At 41.7% G+C, this 23,457-nt stretch overlaps 1 protein-coding gene across 5 annotated transcripts in view; it reads right to left on the bottom strand.

The window, feature by feature from the left end:
• Positions 1-19,134, bottom strand: part of LOC135526132 (protein Smaug homolog 1-like) — an 81,660-nt gene extending 62,526 nt beyond the window's left edge. For 3 of the 5 annotated variants that reach the window (XM_064954252.1, XM_064954253.1, XM_064954254.1), the window contains exons 1-2: positions 18,226-19,134; positions 14,392-14,994 (exon numbers count right to left, since the gene is read on the bottom strand). In XM_064954252.1, the coding sequence (XP_064810324.1) occupies positions 14,392-14,587 (196 nt within the window). In that variant the 5' untranslated portion in view covers positions 14,588-14,994; positions 18,226-19,134. The remainder of the gene's footprint in view (positions 1-14,391; positions 14,995-18,225) is intronic. The other 2 variants (XM_064954249.1, XM_064954251.1) reach the window with 2 other exon arrangements.
• Positions 19,135-23,457: the final 4,323 nt, after the last annotated feature.

Raw genomic sequence — 23,457 nt, 5'->3', positions numbered from 1 at the left:
CCACTCGGCACAGCCAGAAGAGGACTGGCCACCCCTCATAGCCTTGTTCCTCGCTAGGTTTCTTCCTAGGTTTAGGCCTTTCTAGTGAGTTTTCCCTAGCCGCCGTGCTTCTACACCTGCATTGCTTGCCGTTTGGGGTTTTAGGCTGGGTTTCTGTACAGCACTTTGAGATATCAGCTGATGTAAGAAGGGCTATATAAATAAATTTGATTTGTAATGACTCGGCCGTGCGTGGATTGAACTCCCAATCTAAAAATCTTACCACAAGTTGGAATCAAGAAGTGAATGAATCATATGACAACAGACAAAATATTGATCCATGTGTAAACCTATTCCTCAAGTAGATAAATCAAAATCACATCTTTTGTACAAAAATGTTTCCAGGTCATGAAAACGGTGTCTGACTTGACGTCAGTACTTTCATTCAGGCTTGACTCACACTACAGTAACTTCAAAAAGTATCCATACCCCTTTACTTATTCCACATTTTGTGTTACAGAAGGAATTGAAAATTGATTATTTCTCTGACCTACACACAATATCCCATAATGACAGTGTTTTTAGAATAATTTATTGAAGATGAAATACAGAAATCTCATTTACACAAGTATTCACACCTGAGTCAATACTTTGTAGAAGCACCTTTGGTGACGATTACAGCTTTGAATCGTCTTGGCTGTATCAGCCTTTCACATCTGGATTTCAGGATTTTTTCAAATTCCTCCTTGTAGATTTTCTCAAGCTCCTTTAAGTTAGACGGGGAGCAGCAGTGAACAGCAATCTTCAGGTCTTTCCACAGATTTCAAAGCGATTCAAGAGATAGCTCTTTGCATGCCGGCCAAATATTTGCATTTTTGTCTCAATACACCACAGAATCTTTTGCATTATGCTCCCAGTCATTCACGTGCCTTTTTGCAAACTCCAGGTGTGCTGTCATGTGTCTTTTTCTCAGGACTTGGTGAAGTACTGTAGAAATGGTTGTCCTGGTAGGTTCTCCCATCTCAGCTAAAATAACTCTGTAATCTTGTCAGTTCTTAGTCACCTCCCCGACAATGTCCTTCTTGCCCAGTTTGGTTATACGGCCAGCTCTAGGCAGAGTCTGGGTAATTCCATTTGTTGGAAACTTTCAACATTTTAGAAATTATTTTATACCCTTCCCCAGATATATGCCTCACCACAATTATCTTGGAGATCTACAGACAGTTCCTTGAAGTTCATGGTGTAGTTTTTGCTCTGGCATGCACTGTCAACTGTGGGACCTTATATAGACAGGTGTGTTTCTAACTAAATGTCCAAAGAATTGAATTGGCTACAGGTGGACTCCAAGTTGTAGTGACATCAAGGATGATCCAAGGAAATCGGATGCACCCGAGTTCAATTTGGAGTGTCATAGTAAAGAGGTGTGTATACTTATGTAAATGAGATACAGTACTTGTATTTCATTTTCCAAAAATTTGAACAAATGTCATTATGGGGCTTTGTGTAGATGGGTGAGAATTCAGGCTTTAAACAACAAAATGGGGAATAATTGAAGGGGAATGAATACTTTGAGGGCATTAGTGGCAGTGTGGTTCCCAAGTCATTCGGAAGAGCAACAAAGAAGAGCTTCCTCAGTCACCATAACTTACTTTCTTTCGGTGAAGTCAAGGTTTTGGGCTGCCGTGAGAGTTGGGAAGGGGAAAAATGTGATGTTTGATTCCGACTGTTCAGAGATGAGACTAGAAGGGATTTTGTTTTGCAGGTCCTCTGACCCACCATTTCAGAGGTTCAGTATGAGTTCACAGAACATGGAGCCGAGTGGCCAGAAATAAACTGTTTGCTCATGAGTGGGTGCAATGAAATAGTTCGGCACCCAAACGTGAGACAAGCACACTCTTTTCTCCAGCTAGACGACTGGAAGGTGAGATGTATTTATTTTTCAGAAGAGCAGCTGGAGGAGGAGGAAGGTTAAGAGGAGGTTCCTCTTAGGCCGGGGAGAGCAAGTCTGGGGTGTTAGCCACTGTAGATCGGGGGTGTCTGGGAAAGTGGTGGTAATAGTAGTTTCTGGGGTTGGAGGTTCAGCTTCAAATTCCACTTCACCCACTACTACTATTTCACTAATCTCTAAAGTTATAGGTGGCTCCATCCTGGAGGACATATAGTTTACATATACATTGCCTTCCGAAAATATTCACACCCCTTGAATTTCACATTTTGTTCTGTTACAGTCAGGATTTAAAATTGATTAAATTGATGGCCAACACACAATCCCCATTATGTCAAAGTGGAATTATACTTTAGAATTGTTTCCTAACTATTTAAAACTATCAAGCTGAAAGGTCTTCAGTCAATAAGTATTCATTTGCATCGAATAGTCCCCGTGATATGCAACTTCTCAGGAAAGTTAGGAACCAATATATATATACAGGCAGTTAGGAAAGCAAAGGGTAGCTTTTTCAAACAGAAATTTGCATCCTGTAGCACAAATTCCCAAAAGTTTTGGGACACTGTAAAGTCCATGGAGAACAAGAGCACCTCCTCCTCGCTGCCCACTGCTCTGAGGCTAGGAAACACTCACCACCAATAAATCTTCGATAATCAAGAATAAGCATTTTTCTACGGCTGGCCAAGCTTTCCACCTGCTACCCCGGACAACAGCTCTGCACCCCACACAGCAACTTGCCAAAGCTCCACCCACTTCTCCTTCACTGAAATCCAGATGTTCTGACAGAGCTGCAAAATCTGGACCCCTACAAATCAGCTGGGCTAGACAATCTGGACCCTCTCTTTCTAAAAGGATCCGCCGCAATTGTTGCAACCCCTATTACTAGCCTGTTCAACCTCTCTTTCGTATCATCTGAGATACCCAAAGATTGGAAAGCTGCCACGGTCATCCCCCTCTTCAAAGGGGGAGACACTCTAGATCCAAACTGTTACAGATCTATATCTATCCTACCCTGCCTCTCTGAAGTCTTCGAAAGTCAAGTTAACAAAACAGCTCACCAACCATTTAGAATCCCACCGTACCTTCTCCGATATGCAATCTGGTTTCTGAGCTGGTCATGGGTGCACCTCAGCCACGCTCAAGGTCCTAAACAATATAACTGCCATCGATAAAAGACAGTACTGTGCAGCCATATTCATCGACTTGGCAAAGGCTTTCGACTCTGTCAATCACCACATTCTTATCGGCAGACTCAACAGTCTTGGTTTCTCAAATGACTGCATTGCCTAGCTTCCAACTGCTTTTAAAATGCTAGTAAAACGAAATGCATGCTCTTCAACCGATCGCAGCCTGCTCCCGCCCGACCTAGCATCAATACTCTGTACGGTTCCGAAATACGTATTTGTAGTTGTCAACATATTCTAGGTGTCTGGTTAGACTAAATCTTCTTCCAGACTCACATTAAGCATCTCCAATCCGAAATTAAATCTAGAATCGGATTCCTATTTCACAACAAAGCATTCTTCACTCATGCTTCTAAACATACCCTCGTAAAACTGACTATCCTACCGATCGTTGACTTTGGCGATGTCATTTACAAAATAGCCTCCAACACTCCACTAAGCAAATTGGATGCAGTCTATCATAGTGCCATCGGTTTTGTCACCAAAGCCCCATATACTACCCACCACTGCAACCTGTATGCTCTCGTTGGCTGGCCCTCGCTACATATGTTGCCAAACCCACTGGCTCCAGGTCATCTATAAGTCTTTGCTAGGTAAAGCCTCACCTTATCTCAGCTCACTGGTCACCATAGCAACACCCACCAGTAGCACCTGCTCCAGCAGGTATATTTCACTGGTCATCCCCAAAGCCAACTCCTCCTTTCCTTCCAGTTCTCTGCTGCTAATGACTGGAACGAATTACAAAAATCACTGAAGTTGGTGTCTTATAGCTCACTCACTAACTTTAAGCATCAGCTGTCAGAGCAGCTTACCGATCATTGCACCTGTACACAGCCCATCTGTAAATAGCCCACCCAACTGCAGCACCCCAGTATCTCTACTTGCACATTATCATCTACACACATATCACTCCAGTGTTATTGCTAAATTGTAATTATTTTGCCACTATGGCCTATTTATTTACTTACCTCCCTAATCTTACAACATTTGCACACACTGTATATTGCTTTTTCTATTGTGTTATTGACTGTACGTTTGTTTATTCCATGTTTAACTCGTGTTGTTGTTTGTGTCGCACTGCTTTGCTTCATCTTGGCCAGGTCATGGTTTTAAATGAGAACTTGTTCTCAACTGGCCTACCTAAATAAAGGTGAAATAAAAAATAAAATGCATAAATTCAACCACTTCCTTGTGGCAAGCCTAAATATGTTCAGGAGTAAAAATGTGCTTAACAAGTCACATAATAAGTTGCATGGACTGATTTTTGAATTACTACCTCATCTCTGTAACCCACACATGCAGATAACTGTAAGGTCCCTCAGTCAAAAACAGTGAGTTTCTGAACACAGACTAAACCACAAAGACCAGGGAGGTTTTCCAATGCCTCTCAAAGAAAGGCACCTATTGGTAGACGTTGAATAGCCCTCGGTCACTACAAAGATACATGCGTCCTTCCTAACTCATTTGCCGGAGAGGAAGGCAACTGCTCAGGGATTTTAAAACATTTACAAAGTAATGGCTGTGATAGCAGAAAACTTGATCAACAACATGATAGTTACTCCACAATACAAACCTAAAACAACAGCCTGTACAGAATACAAATATTCCAAATCATGAATCTTGTCTGCAATAAGACACTAAAGTAAAAGTGCTAAAAACTTGACAAAGAAATTAAGTTTGTCCTGAATACAAAGTGTTATGTTTGGGGCAAATCCAACACAACACATCAATGAGTACCACTTCATATGTTCATGCTGCATCATGTTATGGGTATGCTTGTCATAGGACTAAGGATATATATTTTTTAATCCTAGAGGATAACCTGGTTCACTCTGATTTCCAATAGACACTGGTAGACAAATTCACCTTTCAGCATGACAATAACCTAAGACACAAGGCCAAATATACACTGGAATTGCTTACCAAGATGTAATTGAATATTCCCGAGTGGCTTAGTTACAGTTTTTACTTAAATCGTCTTGAAAATCTATGGCAAGACTTGAAAATGGCTTTCTTGCAATAATCAACAACCAACCAGCTTGAACAATATATATAGTTTTTTATAAATGTGCAAATATTGTACAATCCAGATGTGCAAAGCTGTTACACTTTCCCAGAAAGATTCAGCTGTAATCGCTGCCAAAGCTGATTCTAACATGTATTGAATCAGGGGTGTGTGGTTACTTATGTAAATGAGATCTTCATATATTTAATTTTTAATACATTTGCTAACATTTCTAATAACATGTTTCACTTTGTCATCATGGGGTGTTGTGTGTAGATGGGTGAGAAACGTGTTATTTCATTTTAAATTCAGGCTGTAACAACAAAATGTGGAATAAGTCACAGGGTATGAATAATTTCTGAAGGCACTGTATTATATAAAAATTAATTTTATAAAAGTCCAATATGGTAACCAGAACTTCATGGTTTTGCAATAGTAATAATTTGATGCTGGTCACTAGTGCACTGACTTTTCAATACACTTTGCCCTGGTAGAAGAAAATGGCACACCACAAATACAACAAGATATTGAAGCTGTCCTAACATAACTCCCTATTATTTTTCCTTCATCATAATTTCCTAAACCATGACTTTTTTTATTCCATTTGGAAAGTCCTATTATATCCCCTGCGTTCATGCTCTTACTTCCCAACTATGTTCCATGTCCACATTCCTAGACAATATCCCCATCACCGGAACCCATTTACAACGTCAGCAAGGAATGCTGTTTTCCGTCCATGCTTTTTCCATCAGTGGTAGTAGGCCAAGTGAAGGCAGGGGGAGTATGACGTCTGAAATGAGGTGACCAACAGCAGATGATTATAGGCTACAACATGCAGTGAACCAAACAATTGGGAAAGGTGGTAAGCGATACGCCTGGTGCCAGGTCTGTTTGCGCCATCCCTTAGTTGGGATCACAATGACCACAGGAGTTGGCAAAACAGCACATACAGAACCAGGCAAAAAAAATAAAAAAAAGATCAGATATGACCACTTCCTGAAGAGTCCTTCTATAGGGACAGTGTGGTCCTCACAAAGGCTGCTCTGACAGCCAGGTCCTCCTAATGTTACAGCTCCCTGAGGTGACGATGCCATCATGTCTTTGCCACACTGAATTATCCTTGCCTCCACCACTTCTCAATGAGCAAGCGGCGCTACCAACACTTGGCCAATCTAGCTAGATGTCCCCTGCGGTACGACATTGGAGAATGTGTGCGATGGCACTGCAGACGTAATCTCAAATGTGACAGCCCTCCATTCTGTCCATAAAAGAAGATGCTCTTAGATAGAACTGGACAAGAGTGCCATTGCTTCTTAGTCCTGACCAACAAAGCACCTGTTCAGTTTGAAGTGGATATTCCTGGACATATAGATATAGATAGTAGCCTAATTATTAATAGGCTGAACATGACAGTGGAGGATAATAGGACGTGTAGGTGTTGCATCATCTCTTTTTCCAAGAGAAAACTAGGTTTGCTGTGCTTAAGACATATGGAGATGGTGAAAAAGGGAGAGATTCTGAGTATGAGAGAGGGAGAGGGAAGAGGGTTAGTAGAAATAGAAAGGAATAGAGAAACACACACATGCCTTTGCGGTGAGTGCCACAGAATAGCTGCCTGTACGTTAGCCACCCGCCCTTCCTGCCTCCCCTTTACCAGTCAGTACACAGTGAAAAACACTCCAATGAAGTCAGTCATTGATAACAGTAGCCCCCCTGTCCTCGCCCAAACCCACCCCCCTACCCTGTCCTGCTCTGCAGTCCGCCTCTGGGACAGAGGTGGGAGGGGGAAGAGAGGGGTAAACACTAGAGGTCTTTACGGGTCCAAAAAGTTGGACCTATTCCGAAATGGACCTGGGGCTTTCCCACCCGGACCCAATATGCATAAATATTTTTGTTAAATATAGGAGACCACTTCTGAACAGACCCGACGACAACTAGACTAGTTCAGTATAGACCTGGTTGGATCCAGACCCGGTCTGAGTCAATCCTAGCTAGGGAAGCAGCAGAGAAGTCATTTTTTAAGCTACTTTATTAACCAGAGCTGAAAAAGCGTGAGAGGAGGGAGAGAGAGGTGCCGCTCTAGCAGGCGGGAGAGGGGCCGTACTGTGAGCCAGTGACACAAGAAGGGTGTAATTGCAGACCACAATTTGGGGCGTTTTCTGATATAGGTGTTTCTTGATATCAAGTTATACTCATTGGTCTGTAGCAGTTTCTTGTGTGTCAGGGACAACAGTTAACAACAGTAGCATTGTAGCTAATCCTAACACTTTTCCCAACCTTAACCTCAGTCTCCTAACCTGCCTCGCCAATTCACATTACCTGCCACGCTAATTCACATTACCTGCCACGCTAGTTATCCTAACCTGCTATGTAAACAATTCATCTGTGTTGAGAAATCTTCAGCCTCATAACTTCGGATCTGACCAATGGCAGCTATCTATGGCCATTTTGTGATATCAGGGAACATCCATATCAAGAAATTGCCCCAAATTGTCATCTGCAATTTCACCACATTTGAGTGACACAGGAAGCAGGCAGGGAGAGACAGCAACCAACCAATCAGACTCGAGCTACAGTAGACTAATTGCTGCCATAGCTCGGTCATTTATCATATGACTACATAGTACCCGTCTTGACTGCATCAAACCGGGAGAAGCTAGTTATGCTAGCTCAGCTAATTGAGGATGTAGTGCATGCACTTTCTCATCCTACAGCTACAAATAAAGTAACAACTCCATTCAGAATATTAAGTAGCAGCCTAACTGTTGACTCTTGGTCGTTGTATATCCTTCTCCTTTAAACATATAATTCTATAACTTTAATTCCATCTTCCATTGATTTGATAGATCTTAAATTTTGCCACACACAGAGGCTCTATGACTGTAGCAGGTGGATCCGTGTGAAGACCTCTAGTAAACACCCCTCTTTTTCTCACCAATTTTAAGATATCCAGTTGGTAGATACGGTCTTGTCCCGTCGCTGCAATACCTGTACGGACTCGGGAGAAGCAACGGTCGAGAGCAGAGGTCGACCGATTAATCCGCATGGCCGATTTCAAGTTGTCATAACAATCAGTAATCTGCATTTTTGGACGCCGATTACATTGCATTCCACGAGGAAACTGCGTGGCAGGCTGACCACCTGTTACACGAGTGCAGCATGGAGCCAAGGTAAGTTGTTGGCTAGCATTAAACTTTTAAAAAATATCTTCAAATAAAATCACTAGTTAACTACACATGGTTGATGATATTACCAGGTTAACTAGCGGTGCCTGTTAATTTATCATCGAATCAAAGAGAGAATTATTCAACACGTCATAATTCCTATAATATCTACAACTTAAAACTTCTTAAATGGGAATATTGAACCACCAGCTATCATATGTTCTGAGCAAGGAACTTAAACGTTAGCTTTTTTACATGGCACATATTGCACTTTTACTTCTCCAACACTGTGCAGTTTGCATTATTTAAACCAAATTGAGCAATCTTCATGATTTATTTGAGACTAAATATTTTAACTTAATAGATAAATTAAATCTAAAGTGTTAATTGTTCATTCAGTATTGTTGTAATTGTCAAAGTGCCTTGCGAAAGTATTCGGGCCCCCTTGAACTTTGCGAACTTTTGCCACATTTCAGGCTTCAAACATAAAGATATAGAACTGTATTTTTTGTGTGAAGAATCAACAACAAGTGGGACACAATCATGAAGTGGAACGACATTTATTGGATATTTCAAACTTTTTTAACAAATCAAAAACTGAAAAATTGGGTGTTCAAAATTATTCAGCCCCTTTACTTTCAGTGCAGCAAACTCTCTCCAGAAGTTCAGTGAGGATCTCTGAATGATCCAATGTTGACCTAAATGACTAATGATGATAAATACAATCCACCTGTGTGTAATCAAGTCTCCGTATAAATGCACAATGTGATAGTCTCAGAGGTCCGTTAAAAGCGCAGAGAGCATCATGAAGAACAAGGAACACACCAGGCAGGTCCGAGATACTGTTGTGAAGAAGTTTAAAGCCGGATTTGGATACAAAAAGATTTCCCAAGCTTTAAACATCCCAAGGAGCACTGTGCAAGCGATAATATTGAAATGGAAGGAGTATCAGACCACTGAAAATCTACCAAGACCTGGCCGTCCCTCTAGACTTTCAGCTCATACAAGGAGAAGACTGATCAGAGATGCAACCAAGAGGCCCATGATCACTCTGGATGAACTGCAGAGATCTACAGCTGAGGTGGGAGACTCTGTCCATAGGACAACAATCAGTCGTATATTGCACAAATCTGGCCTTTATGGAAGAGTGGCAAGAAGAAAGCCATTTCTTAAAGATATCCATAAAAAGTGTCGTTTAAAGTTTGCCACAAGCCACCTGGGAGACACACCAAACATGTGGAAGAAGGTGCTCTGGTCAGATGAAACCAAAATCGAACTTTTTGGCAACAATGCAAAACGTTATGTTTGGCGTAAAAGCAACACAGCTCATCACCCTGAACACACCATCCCCACTGTCAAACATGGTGGTGGCAGCATCATGGCTTGGGCCTGCTTTTCTTCTGCAGGGACAGGGAAGATGGTTAAAATTGATGGGAAGGTGGATGGAGCCAAATACAGGACCATTCTGGAAGAAAACCTGATGGGAGTCTGCAAAAGACCTGAGACTGGGATGGAGATTTGTCTTCCAACAAGACAATGATCCAAAACACAAGGCAAAATCTACAATGGAATGGTTCAAAAATAAACATATCCAGGTGTTAGAATGGCCAAGTCAAAGTCCAGACCTGAATCCAATCGAGAATCTGTGGAAAGAACTGAAAACTGCTGTTCACAAATGCTCTCCATCCAACCTCACTGAGCTCGAGCTGTTTTGCAAGGAGGAATGGGAAAAGATTTCAGTCTCTCGATGTGCAAAACTGATAGAGACATACCCCAAGCGACTTACAGCTGTAATTGCAGCAAAAGGTGGCGCTACAAAGTATTAACTTTAGGGGGCTGAATAATTTTGCACGCCCAATTTTTCAGTTTTTGATTTGTTAAAAAAGTTTGAAATATCCAATAAATGTCGTTCCACTTCATGATTGTGTACCACTTGTTGTTGATTCTTCACAAAAAAAATACAGTTTTATATCTTTATGTTTGAAGCCTGAAATGTGGCAAAAGGTTGCAAAGTTCAAGGGGGCCAAATACTTTCGCAAGGCACTGTATATATATATATATAAATAAAAGTGACAAAAAAAACCTGGCTGATTAATCGGTATCGGCTTTTTTTGGGGTCCTCCCAAAAAAAAAAAATCGGTATCGGCATTGAAAAATCATAAATCGGTCGACCTCTAGTCGAGAGACATTCGTCTTCAGAAACACGACCTGCCAAGCCGCACTGCTTCTTGACACAATGCCATCTTAACCCGGAAGCCAGGCGCACCAATGTGTCGGAGGAAACACCGTACAACTGGTGACCGTGTCAGCATGCATGCGCCCAGCCCGTCACAGAAGTCGCTAGAGCGCGATGGGACAAGGACTTCTAGGCCGGCCAAACCCTCCCATAACGCGGACGACGCTGGACCAATTGTACTTCACCTCATTGTTCTCCCGGTCACGGCCAGCTGCAACATAGCCTGGGATCAAACCCGGATCTGTAGTGAAACCTCAAGCACTGCAGTGCCTTAGACCGCTGCCCCACTCGGTCAGCCTAAACACCCCTGTTTAGACAGGACAATGCTCAGCCACTTCAAACTTGATTCGATTGCCCCTCCCAGGTTTGGCCTAAAGATTTATTTTATATCGGGGTGGAGATGTTACATACCCCAAACAGCCATGTTTGAAAATAAGAAATACTAGATTGAGATTAAATGAGTTGCACTGACCTTCAACTTTCAGATTCGATCAGCACAGCAGTAGGTCTGATAATGCTCTTATGTAGAAACCCAATGAGATACATATATACGCACATACATACACTAACGTTTAAAAAAGTTGAGTCTCTTAGAAATGTCCATTTTTTTTAAGAAAATTACATTTAAAATAACATAAATTGATTAGAAATACAGTGTAGACATTATTAATGTTGTAAATGACTATTGTAGCTGAAAACTGCAGACTTTTTATGGAATATCTTCATAGATCTACAGAGGCACATTATCAGCAACCATCACTCCTGTGTTCCAATGGCACGTTGTGTTAGCTAATCCAAGTTTATAATTTTAAAAGGCTAATTGAGCAATAGAAAACTTCTTGGTAATTATTTTAGCACAGCTGAAAACTGTTGTCCTGATTAAAGAAGCAATAAAACTGTCCTTCTTTAGACCCAGTTGAGTATCTGGTGCATCAGCATTTGTGGGTTTGATTACAGGCTCAAAATCGCCTCTTCACTGTTGACGTTGAGACTGGTGTTTTGAAGTTACTATTTAATGAGCTTCCAGTTGATGACTTCAGGCATCCGTTTCTCAAACTAGACACTAATGTAATTGTCCTCTTGCTCAGTTGTGCATCGGGGCCTCCCACTCTTTCCATTGTGATTAGAGCTAGTTTGCGCTGCTCTGTGAAGGGAGTAGTACACAGCGTTGTATGAGATATTCAGTTTATTGGCAATTTCTCACATGGAATAGCCTTAATTTCTCAGAACAAGATTATACTGACAAGTTTCAGAAGAAAGGGCTTTGTTTCTAGCCATTTTGAGCCTGTAATCAAACCCACAAATGCTGATGCTCCAGATACTCAACGAGTCTGAAGGCCAGTTTTATTGCTTCTTTAATCAGGACAACAGTTTTCAGCTGTGCTAACATAATTGCAAAAGGGTTTTATAATGAGGAATTAGCCTTTTAAAATGATGAACTTGGATTAGCTAACACAACATACCATTGGAACACAGGAGTGATGGTTGCTGATAATGGGCCTCTGTATGTAGATATTCCATTAAAAAACAATCTGCCGTTTTCAGCTACAATAGTCATTTAAAACATTAACAATGTCTACACAGTATTTCTGATCAATTTGATGTTATTTAATGGACAAAAGTGTTTTTTCCTTCAAAAACAAGGACATTTCTAAGAGACCCAACTTTTAAACAGTAGTGTATGTGCTTATATCTTTCTCTATTTTAGGTGCTCAAAATAGCAAATCAAATTACTTCAACCTAGTCAAAATCCCAAATATCTCTGCCAAATCTGAAAAGGTGATATCATCGAGTGACTAAAATAAATCCCCCTCTCCCCAGTCTCTTTCTCACACACATACATATAGTCTTGACTTGATGCTGTGACAAGCAGAAAATAAGTTGCATCACTCTGTTCAGGGGAACAAGGCAGGCTCTTCACGCAGTGAAATAAGTAGGTCACTGTGGATTCCTTTCATTAGTACAGTACTTTCCAAATAGTTGCGCCTTTCCACTCAACTTGGAGCTTCCAGCTGCAAGTTAACCCTGTGAGGGACACAGGCTTCCATTTCTACCACAAAGATGGATATTTTCCAACTTTCTCACGACAATAAAAAATGGACAACAACCACAACAAGTGTTGAACTTACACATCTAAAATCTGTCTGAGCCAATAAGCTTATTAGGTTGAGATGATTTTAAAAATTGTTCCTTGCCATCCAGACTTCTGTGTCTGAAGAGATGACAATAAACATGACAATAGATACGATTCAAACAACTGGCATACACTTGATATCAGTGTAGACAGAGAGCAAAGACAGTCAGTAGTCATTACATTCCAGAAAGACTATGTATAGCCACATAATTGATCCATAGACAACATTGCAGCAGCACTGAAACAATGGTCCATTGCTGGGGGCATTGCCGACTGTCACTCTCAACTTGTTGAGCCAACGGAAGCAGGGTCGACCGCTGGCTGACAGGCGTAGCAAGACCTAGACAAATGGCTAAGTAGCTATAAACGGTGTTCCTATAGTCTTAGGTTGCATTTTTATTTGCTCATACATTCTCCTACAGGACTGCTAATCTGAATGGTTTTAATACAGTGGGTGAAAACAGCAATGAGAAAATATACCCAGTCCATTTACACATCAATTTTCATGACGTAAGAGAAACAAGGAAGGCAGATATTCAGAGGTACTGGGATGTACCCATTGAGCAGCCGATTTGCTACACTTCGTAGCATCAAGATCCATACAGTCACATTCATGTCCAGTTCACCACCACTGTACAAGTACTAGCCTGGTCCCAGATCTGTTCAGCATGATACTGACCATAAGAGTTGGCCAAACAGATATGAGACCAACCTACTATCAAAACAAGCTCGTTAAAGCAGTATGATCCCAAATGGAGCTAAACTATTCCTATAAACCCACGAGTTGATGATTTGAACCCATCCTCGCTGAGTCTTCTCTGCCTCCTCTGATCTCTGACAGTGAACACCCGACTAGGGCTTGGGAGTGACCCCCTTAAGGAGATATTTGGGGATCCAAAGAAGCCCTTTACCTATTTCCCCAGTATAAGATGTATCTAGTGGATACCATTTTTATGTCTCTATGTGCAGTTTGAAGAAAGCTACTAATTGCTTACTCGCGTCAGAGCAATGATTGGAAGTCTATGGCAACACAAGGTGTTGGTGAGGCTAAGAGGCAGCCACTGCCCACTATGAACTCTGATGGGAATCCCATGTTGCTGTGTGTGTGTGTGCATTTATGTGTGTGTGTGTGTGTGTGTGTAGGGGAAAATGATAACGTATCCATCTTAACAGACGGTTTCTCATCGATGTGTATTAAGGCAGTGCAGACAGACAGTGGTGGTACCAGCTATACAGCTGTAGACATCAGATCAGTACACACACACACACACACACACAGTGTTTTTTCTCATCATCACAGCACACCAGCCAGAGCTCACTCTATTTTTCATGAGTCAGTTTGGTTGCCAGGGTGTTTCCATAGCCACGTACCAGCCTGATGCAACAAACCAGCCCCCCCCCCCCAACTGATTTATCCCCACAGCAGAGCACTGGAGTCGTGTATGATCTGGTGTCCAATTCAAAGATGGTGCGAGGCCAGCTAGTGCAATGACCTCATCGTTGCCATGCCACAATACACTGACTGGGCAATGGGCACGGTTAACACTTCGCTGTCTGTAGAAGTGCGTAAGGCTGTTATAGGGAATGACATACCTTCAAATTTGTGTGTGTGTGTGTGTGTTTGTGAAGTGGCATCGGTACCAGAAGCACCAACCCTTCCCAAACGTCAACAGAGCAGAGCCATTGGTAATCATCAACTTCAATGGACAGTCAAGATGGAGATAATGTGTGTTGGTGTGCCTACCTGGGTTATTGGCCTCCCCCTCCAACACGTGGAGCTCGGTGCATTCGGCCAGGCTGTGCTCCAGACACAGCTGCAGGAAACGGGCCTGGGTCCGCGACACCCGCTTCAGCAGCGACAGCAGAGCCACCGTCTGCTCACACTCATTCCATCCCTTAAACCAGCTTCCCAGGACACCCACCTGGTCGCGAAACATCATGGTCTGGGGGACAGGCACGAAGCAGAATGGGGAAACCAGTTAGAGTGACCGCCCCTGGTGTCACAAGAGAATTAGGTTAACGGAGGTCTTGGTGCTGTGTTGGATCAACTTTGGTCAAAGCTTGTTTTGTGTTCCTCTCACTTTCTCGGGTTGGTTGTGCTCTTCCCTTTGCCTGTTTCTGTTGTTGATGTTGAGGAAACAGCAGTAGGTGTGCTCAGTTCAAGTGGCATATCATCATCCGGGCTTTTAGCATTGCAAGTGTAGCTTCAGCTTGAGGGGAGCAAGGTGCTCTCCTAGGTGCATCTGCCAAAGGGCGGGGGTTAACAGACGGGAGAGTCAGCTTTCTTCCTGCACTGTCACACCAGTGTTACCCTTGTTGCCATTTTCCACAGGGATCCCCCTTAGACCTGAAATTATGGAAATAAATGGTTGAGAGACATGGTCACACACGCTCACACGGCGTCCCAAAACCCATACAGCAGTCTTTACTGACCGTGAATACCAAACACTGAGGAAATGTGACAGTGCCCGTTGCTTCAGCAAACATTGTTCTCCGCAGACTTGAAATAGACGATTATTTAAAGAAACTGTTCTCCATTGAAAACCACAATATTAGTGACACCAATTCCTTACTGCAACAAAGCCTGTATGTATCATACTTTTCATCTAAAAGTAGTTGCGCTCTACCGTATAGATGCGAGGCTGTGGCATTCACCACCGGGACAAAAAAATATGATTGTCAGTAATTGGAGCAACATCCCGAATGGTATTTCTAAAGAGAAGGGTGCTGGTCCCTGATGTTTTAATGTTACAGACTGTTCAAAGTAGCTCTTGAAAACCCTTCTCCGTAGGCTTTTCAGTGGTTCGCGTCGCCCATTGTTTGCGAAACATATGAAAGATAAAGGGCATATCAGCAAAAAATTCTCTTTCAAATAAAAAGAAGCATCTGTAGCAGTTTTGCACAGAGACATACACTGTGTGTGGCCCCAAGTTGACGAACTACACTTCCTCCGCAGTTACGCTTAAGCCTGTCACATGCTTACATTTACATGCTTCCCAGTCAAAGCAGTTAGTGCATATATTAGGACACATTTTTGTGATGTTTTTGTTAGTTTCGGTGTTCGGAAGGTTTTTCCTTCGGGCTGTTCGAGCACATATTTTTTTGAGGCAAGTCAAAGTTCGTTAGCCGAAGTCTACTCCCCTTCATCAGTGATTGATCAACAGTACTTCTTCTAGTAGGTGTGGGAACATTAAGTGTTTATCATCATTCAACGAAAGATTCAAAAATACTGCACCAAACATCTTAGCTAGATGTAAAATTGCACAATTAAGGGTGTTTTCACACTTGGTCCCATTCAGACAATTGTTATGAACTCTGTGCGGTTCGCTTAATTTTTGGTGAATGGTTAACATTCCGAAAGGAACTCAGACCCCACAAAAGAGCTCCCGAAGCAAACAGAACTGAGACAATCTCGAGAGGTGGTCTGAGTTCCATTCTCTTGAATTCCATCGACCAGTTCTTTTTTTTAGGGCAATAAGAACACAAAGCTCCCCAGGATTCGCTTGTAATTACACACACCTTTGCCCCTGCCATAACCTCTCACATTGGTGCCACAAGAGACAACATTTTGATGTGCAGTTTTGCGGGAAAAACGCGTGCCATTTTTGGATATTGATTAGCGATTGTCAAAGACGCACAGAAATGACAAAATATGTGTCTAGTTTTTAGTTCCAATTATTTGTTTGCAATATCTGATCTATAAGAGAGCTTCGTAAGCTGTTTATTCGATTGTGGGGTTTGAATGTTGTGAGAAGACAACATATTTGGTAAGAATCACAAAATACTGTAGCATACAAAATCAATTATAGCTTTTAGGAGAGGTAGTAGCCTACATTGGCTGTACAATTTTCAATTACAGCATTATTTATTCTGCTATTTATTCTGTTACAAATAATATTTACATGTCTTCTGTATCTGCTGATTACAATTATTACATCGCATCATTCAACAAATTGCAAGGAGGCATATCTAGCTGTCCAAAAAACACATTTTGATGAAATGTCTTGTCCCAGAGTACATTGAGAGAATGTTGGAAAACGATCTTGGTTCCTTTCAAACATAGCAATTTGAATGCAAAGAGGACTCGGATCACAACGGGGGCGGCAGGTAGCCTAGTGGTTAGAGCGTTGGGCCAGTAAAGGTTACTAGATCGAATCCCAGAGCTGACAAGGTAAAAATATGTTGCTCTGCCCCTGAACATGGCAGTCAATGCTGTCAATGTAAATACGAATTTGTTCTTAACGGACTTGCCTTAAAAAAACAAAATGGGTTACGTGAACTGGAAGAAGAGTTGAGTCCTCATTCAAAGGCCAGTAATATTTCGCTTTTTTTATCCCAGAGGACTAAGATCGGTTCCTTTAAAACGGACTGTGTGAAAATACCTCAAGACCTCATTGGCAAAAACCTCAAAAGTGATGACAGATTTCTTGATTTATCTTAGCTCATTCAAACTATTTTGAGGAAGTGTTTATGGCTCAAGAGGGACAAACGGTTTTCTAATTTGATGGGCGAAGGTATTTTGGGAGTAGTCTCGGAGCAAACTGAACCCTTGTATGTGGACACCGTCACACACAGGTGTCAGGAGCAAGCTTAGGTAGCGGTCTTCCAGAAACAAGCGCTGTCACATGGAGATATGGCCGTGAGGGAACACTAACCCTATAAAAAAAAGGTGTGTAGTCATGTCACCATTTGAATTGAGAAATATTTCTCACCGATATAAAATTCATGTCCCTTTTCCCCCCAAAACTTTACCGCAAGTAATGTGTTTTAACGTTCAGAACAGTAGATCGAAGCCTATCAGCAAAAAGGCGCTAAAGGTAGTTAGCGTCTATGGATGAGTTATGTTCAAAGCATCGGTGTACTGTACTATATAATGAAGCATAAATGACTCAATTCCACCACACATGGTTTCGAAAATAGCCTGTAGACTGTATAATCTGTGGACTGCCAACTTCGACGCAAATAACCTCGCATGAAAAGACCGCATTCGTATTCAATGTCGTACCTTAAAATAAAGTCCCAGTGTCAGCACTAACGGGTCTCAAAAACGGCCACTTTGCATCATCAGCATTGGGGCAATCATAGCCCTACATAAGCACAGAGGATAGGCTCGATCATTTGTAAAATGTGGAGGTGATGCGATTCGGAGCGAGGAAAATTAATATTTGGCTCTACATTAAATAATTGAGTTCAAATGCGGAGTCTAGAACATTTCCAAAATGTGGCCGATGCATAGCTATGCTACACTGTATTTCTACATATATTCATACTAGTTTCCATAAACTCCTGAGATCAACAACCGCGCGTTAACCATTCCGACGCTTATTTAAACGCGTAAATATCAACCGTTAATGTCTACAAAATACATGTCCAGCTGGATACATTTGTATTCTCCGAGAGAAAAATTGTTATTGTATGACGTTTTTTTTAAGGTTGGTGCTTAGTAGCACATTTTCTATATTGCAGGTGTCCTACTGGACAGCCAGCAAGAGAGCAGCTCAAACAAGAGTCTCCGAAAATTCTCCAGAAGCTTGTTAAAAAGTTGCAAAGAAAATAGTTAAAACGTTAGGCTACTCACTTCTAGGCACAGTTGTATCGGTTGTGTTGGTCGCGGGACGGGGAGCGGTGCCCCTTCACTCCGGATCTGTGTGTTTTGCCATCTTGACTAACTATTCTCCCTACAGTTAGGCTCCTCTTGTTTTACCAGAGGCGAGTCTCAGCATTGCTTTCCATATGCGAATAATTAACACGAAGCATTACGTCAGGGGCTTGGCAGCACAAGGAAGAACACAAATAGAGAATGGAGTTAGGGACAGATCACGTAGCCTAACAGCAACCGAGACAACTGACAGGGACTAGCACATTTTTAGAAAAAAAAACAAGGTTTCCATAGCAAAGTAGACAATATCTAAACAAAAGTGACGATGTGTACTAATGTAAAACAGGGCGGGAGTTGCCTCAATTTGGCCCTTTCACTTATCTGTACAATACCTTCAACTACATTTGTACACATTAAATAATATCGTGTCCAAAAAAAGCCCAATACACGGTGATATTTTTTGTCGGGGTTGATCATTAAACAGTAGTTACTACACATACAGTATGAAGAGAGGTGATATCAATTAAAGAGGAGTGTCTCCCTATTCATGAAGTTCTTCATTGTAAATGTTTAGCTCTGATGTGTGCATTCCATCCAGCAGAGGGCCTCACCCTCCACCCTACCGTTTGGTTTAATTGAAAGCCAAAAAATATATTTCATACATTGTTTCAATGATAGTATCGAGTTACAGCAATGCAGAAGCTGATACAATGTGTCGAGTTACAGTAGCAGTGAGCAAAATAAAGACATTAAATGTTCTGGTCATACATTATATTTATCGGTCTCCTGAAATATCATTTATTTTTGTGTGTGTGTAAAACCTTGATGTTTTTAACCAGTTCCAGTCCCACACTGCCAGTTCTTTGATGGTTTGACTACATCCATCTATTCCTCATTCATTCATTTATTGATTTTACATGAGCACATGTTAAATTTGAACAAATAAACATTTTTGGGTTATGAATGGGGGAAAATAATCCTAAATAATCCTTCCATAGGGAAGGCTGATTTGACTGGTGAGGCCCACCACTTGTACAGATACATGAAATGCATTCTTGGGACATTGTTTGATAGCAGTGTCCTTTTTGGTCACACAATGCACCCTTACTGCCTTCAGCTGATTGTGCTCAATATTGACTAAAAGAAGTGGAGGGAGGGGAAGGAATAGACGTTTTACCAGTGGGGACGTGGACAGTTCTCTTGAATCAGTCAAAAGCTCAAGCCTTCACAAATTGGATTGATATCTGACAAGGTGACAATTGGCCTCCAGTTGACCTCTGCATTGAGATATTATAGCATGAAAACTATATCAACTTACATTTTTAGGGTCCTAAATTATGTGCTGTTTGTTGCTATTTGGCTATCTGCCAAACTTTTCGGTTTTTGGTAAATGTATTAAAATCAATGTCTTTTTTCCCCTCGCTCTACTTTTTTCCTTAAACTTTTTCCACCCCTGACGCTTTATCTGGCCATTGTTCTACAGGTCCTCAACCAACCAAAAAAGCTAAGTAGTAACATTAACACTGTGCCATCTAATTGCAGTTGCTGTATTCATAATATACAGGAGTACTATTGCCTTATGGTGAGGATAGCTGTGCTGCAAGCCCAGCTTCAGATGCAATCGTTATGCAAGGGCAATTTTAAGTGTAGAAAAGGATGAAACCGTGTCTGTGCCACCAGTAAGTACAGATAGTAGTATAAATCCCCCGCACAATCCCCGCAGCCGGACAATTTTCTCAACGCTTCTGGAAAGAAATTATGTCGGCATGCTCAACCAGTATCGCTCATTCAGCCGACAGAAACTTTAAACCGGGTCTCCTCATTAAGCAACGAGTCAGAGGCCAAGCCTTATCAGGTTACGGGGTCTGAGCCACCGAAGACTCCCACCATTAGCTCTGACAAATTGAAAACCCTAGTCAACAGCGACTCCATTACCTGCAATAGACTTAAAAATAATCATCCAACGATCATACACTGTTTACCAGGGGGCAGGGCCACCGACGTAAAGGTTCACCTGAAGATGATACTGTCTAAGGCTAAAACTGGCGAGTTTAGAGAGTATAGGGATATTGTTATTCACATCGGCACCAACAATGTTAGGATGAAACAGTCAGAGGTCACCAAGGGCAACATAGCTTCATTGTGTAAATCAGCTAGAAAGATGTCAGCATTGAGTATTTGTCTCTGGCCCCCTGCCAGTAAGGGGGAGTGATGAGCTCTACAGCAGTCTCACAACTCAATCGCTGGTTCTGCCACCCACCACCCGCCAACCCCTCTTTTACGCTACTGCTACTCTCTGTTCATCATATATGCATAGTCACTTTAACCATATCTACATGTACATACTACCTCAATCAGCCTGACTAACCGGTGTCTGTATGTAGCCTCACTACTGCATATAGCCTGTCTTTTTACAGTTGTTTTATTTCTTTACTTACCTATTGTTCACCTAACACCTTTTTTGCCCTATTGGTTAGAGCATGTAAGTAAGCATTTCACTGTAAGTTGACTGCCTGTTGTATTCGGCGCAAATGACAAATAAACTGGGCCTACATAAAGCTGTCCCAACAGCAGAGCTTTCTATTCAGCACCATGGAGTGATTCCTTACCACCACTACACTTGGCTATTTGCATTTTGGAGCTGCCTTACTCAACTAAAGAGACCATGTTTGTATGTGGCTTTATTAACTCAATGATATATATATATATTTAATTGTTTACAAAGTGATGTGACTGTTTTTTTGGCAAACAATGTTGGGCTCAAAACAGGTGACCTGAATTTCAGGTCACCACTGACTGATCATAATCTTGATGTGATTGGCCTGACTGAAACATGGCTCAAGCCTGATGAATGTTAAATTAGGCCTATCCTCCTAGTTACACTATTGACCGTAACCCGCAAAGCCGGAGGTGTTGCTAACATTTATGACAGCAAAGTTCGATAAAAAAATATTAAATAAAAATGTGTCTTCAATTTCTCTTCCAGAAAACTGGAACGGAAATGGCACTCCACCAAACTGGAAGTCTTCCGACTAGCTTGGAAAGACGGTACAGTGCAATATCGAAGAGCCCTCACTACAGCTCGATCATCCTATTTTTCTCCAACCTAATTTGAGGAGAATAGGAACAATCCAAAGTGTATTTGATACTGTCGCAAAGCTAAACTAAAAAGCAGCATTCAACGAGAGGATAGCTTTCACTTCAGCAGTGATAAATTAATTAACTTCTTCAATGAAAAGATCATGATCATTAGAAAGCAAATTAGACTCCTCTTTGAATCTGCACATTTCTCCAAAGTTCAGTTGTACTGAGTCTGCACAGAATTGCCAGGACCTAGGATCAATTGAGATACTCAAGTTTTTTAATCCTGTATCTCTTGACACATTCATGAAAATAATTTAAACCGTCAAGCTGCATATTGGACCCAATTCCAACTAAACTACTGAAAGAGCTACTTCCTGTGCTTGGCCCTCCTATGTTGAACATAATAAATGGCTCCCTATCCACCGGATGTGTACCAAACTCACTAAAAGTGGCAGTAATAAAGCCTCTCTTGAAAAAGCCAAACCTTAACCCAGAAAATGTTTTTTTTTAAACAATTGGCTGTATCGAATCTCCCATTCCTCTCATTTTTTTTGAAAAAGCTGTTGCGCAGCAACTCACTGCCTCCTCAAAGACATAATGTATATAAAATGCTTCAGTCTGGTTTTAGACCTCATAGCACTGACTGCACTCGAAGGTTAGAAATGACCTTTTAATGGTGTCAGACCAAGGCTCTGCATCTGTCCTCGTGCTCCTAGACCTAAGTGCTGCTTTTGACGCCATCGATCACCACATTCTTTAAGAGATTAGAAACCCTAATTGGTCTACATGGACAAATTCTTGCCTGGTTTAGATCTTATTTTTCTGAAAGATATCAGTTTGTCTCTGTGGATGGTTTGTCCTCTGACAAATCAATTGTAAGTTAATGTTTCTCAAGTTCCGTTTTAGGATCACTATTGTTTTCACTATATATTCTACCTCTTGGTGATGTCATTCAGAAACACATTGTCAACTTTCACTGCTATGCGGACAACACACAGGTGTACATTTCAATGAAACATGGTGAAGCCCCAAAATTGCCTACCCTGGAAGCCTGTGTTTCAGACATAAGGAAGTGGATGGCGGCAAATGCTTTACTTTTAAACTCGGATAAAACAGATGCTAGTTTTAGGTCCCAAGAAACAAAGATCTTCTGTTGAATCTGACAATTAATCTTGATGGTTGTACAGTCATCTCAAATAGAACTGAAGGACCTCGTTACTCTGGACCCTGATCTCTTGAGGAGCATAAAGAAAATTAAGGACAGATTTTTTCCATTTTATGAACATTGAAAAAATCTTTTAAAAAATGTCCAAAAAGCTGCAGAAAAGCTAATCCATGCTTTTGTCACTTCTAGATTAGACTACTGCAATGCTCTACTCTCCGGCTACCTGGATAAAGCACTAAATAAACTTCCGTTAGTGATAAACACTGCTGCTAGAATCCTGACGAGAACCAACAAATGTGATCATATTACTCCTGTCTATACTGGCTTCCTGTTAAGGCTTGGGCTGATGTCAAGGTTTTACTGCTAACCTACAAAGCATTACATGGGCTTGCTCCTACCCATCTCTCCGATTTGGTCCTGCCGTACATATCTACGAGGACCAAACGGTCACAAAATGCAGGCCTCCTTATTGTCCCTAGAATTTCTAAGCAAACAGCTGGAGGCAGGGCTTTCTCCTATAGAGCTCAATTTTTATGGAATGATCTGCCTATCCATGTGAGAGACGCAGACTCGGTCTCGAGCTTTAAGACTTTATTGAAGACTCATCTCTTCAGTAGGTCCTATGATTTATTGTAGTCTGGCCCAGGGGGTGCGAATGTGAATGGAAAGGCTCTGGAGCAACGAACCGCCCTTGCTGTCTCTGCCTGGCCGGCTCCCCTCCACTGGGATTCTCTGCCTCTGCCTCTATTACGGGGGCTGAGTCACTAGCTTACTAGTGGTCTTCCATGCCGTCTCTAGAAGGGGTGTATCATTTCAGTGGGTTGAGTCATAGATGTGATCTTCCTGTCTGATTTTGCACCCCCTCGGGCTCCTGCGGTGGAGATCTTCCGGAGCTATACTCAGCCTTGTCTCAGGGTAGTAAATTGGTGGTCTGTATCTCCCTAAGAGTCATGGGGGCTGTG

Source organism: Oncorhynchus masou, chromosome 32 (genome assembly GCF_036934945.1).
Source record: "Oncorhynchus masou masou isolate Uvic2021 chromosome 32, UVic_Omas_1.1, whole genome shotgun sequence".
NCBI lineage: Eukaryota > Metazoa > Chordata > Actinopteri > Salmoniformes > Salmonidae > Oncorhynchus > Oncorhynchus masou.
The sequence above is the reverse complement of the archived record's forward strand: the minus strand, read 5'-3'. Positions and strand labels throughout refer to the sequence as shown.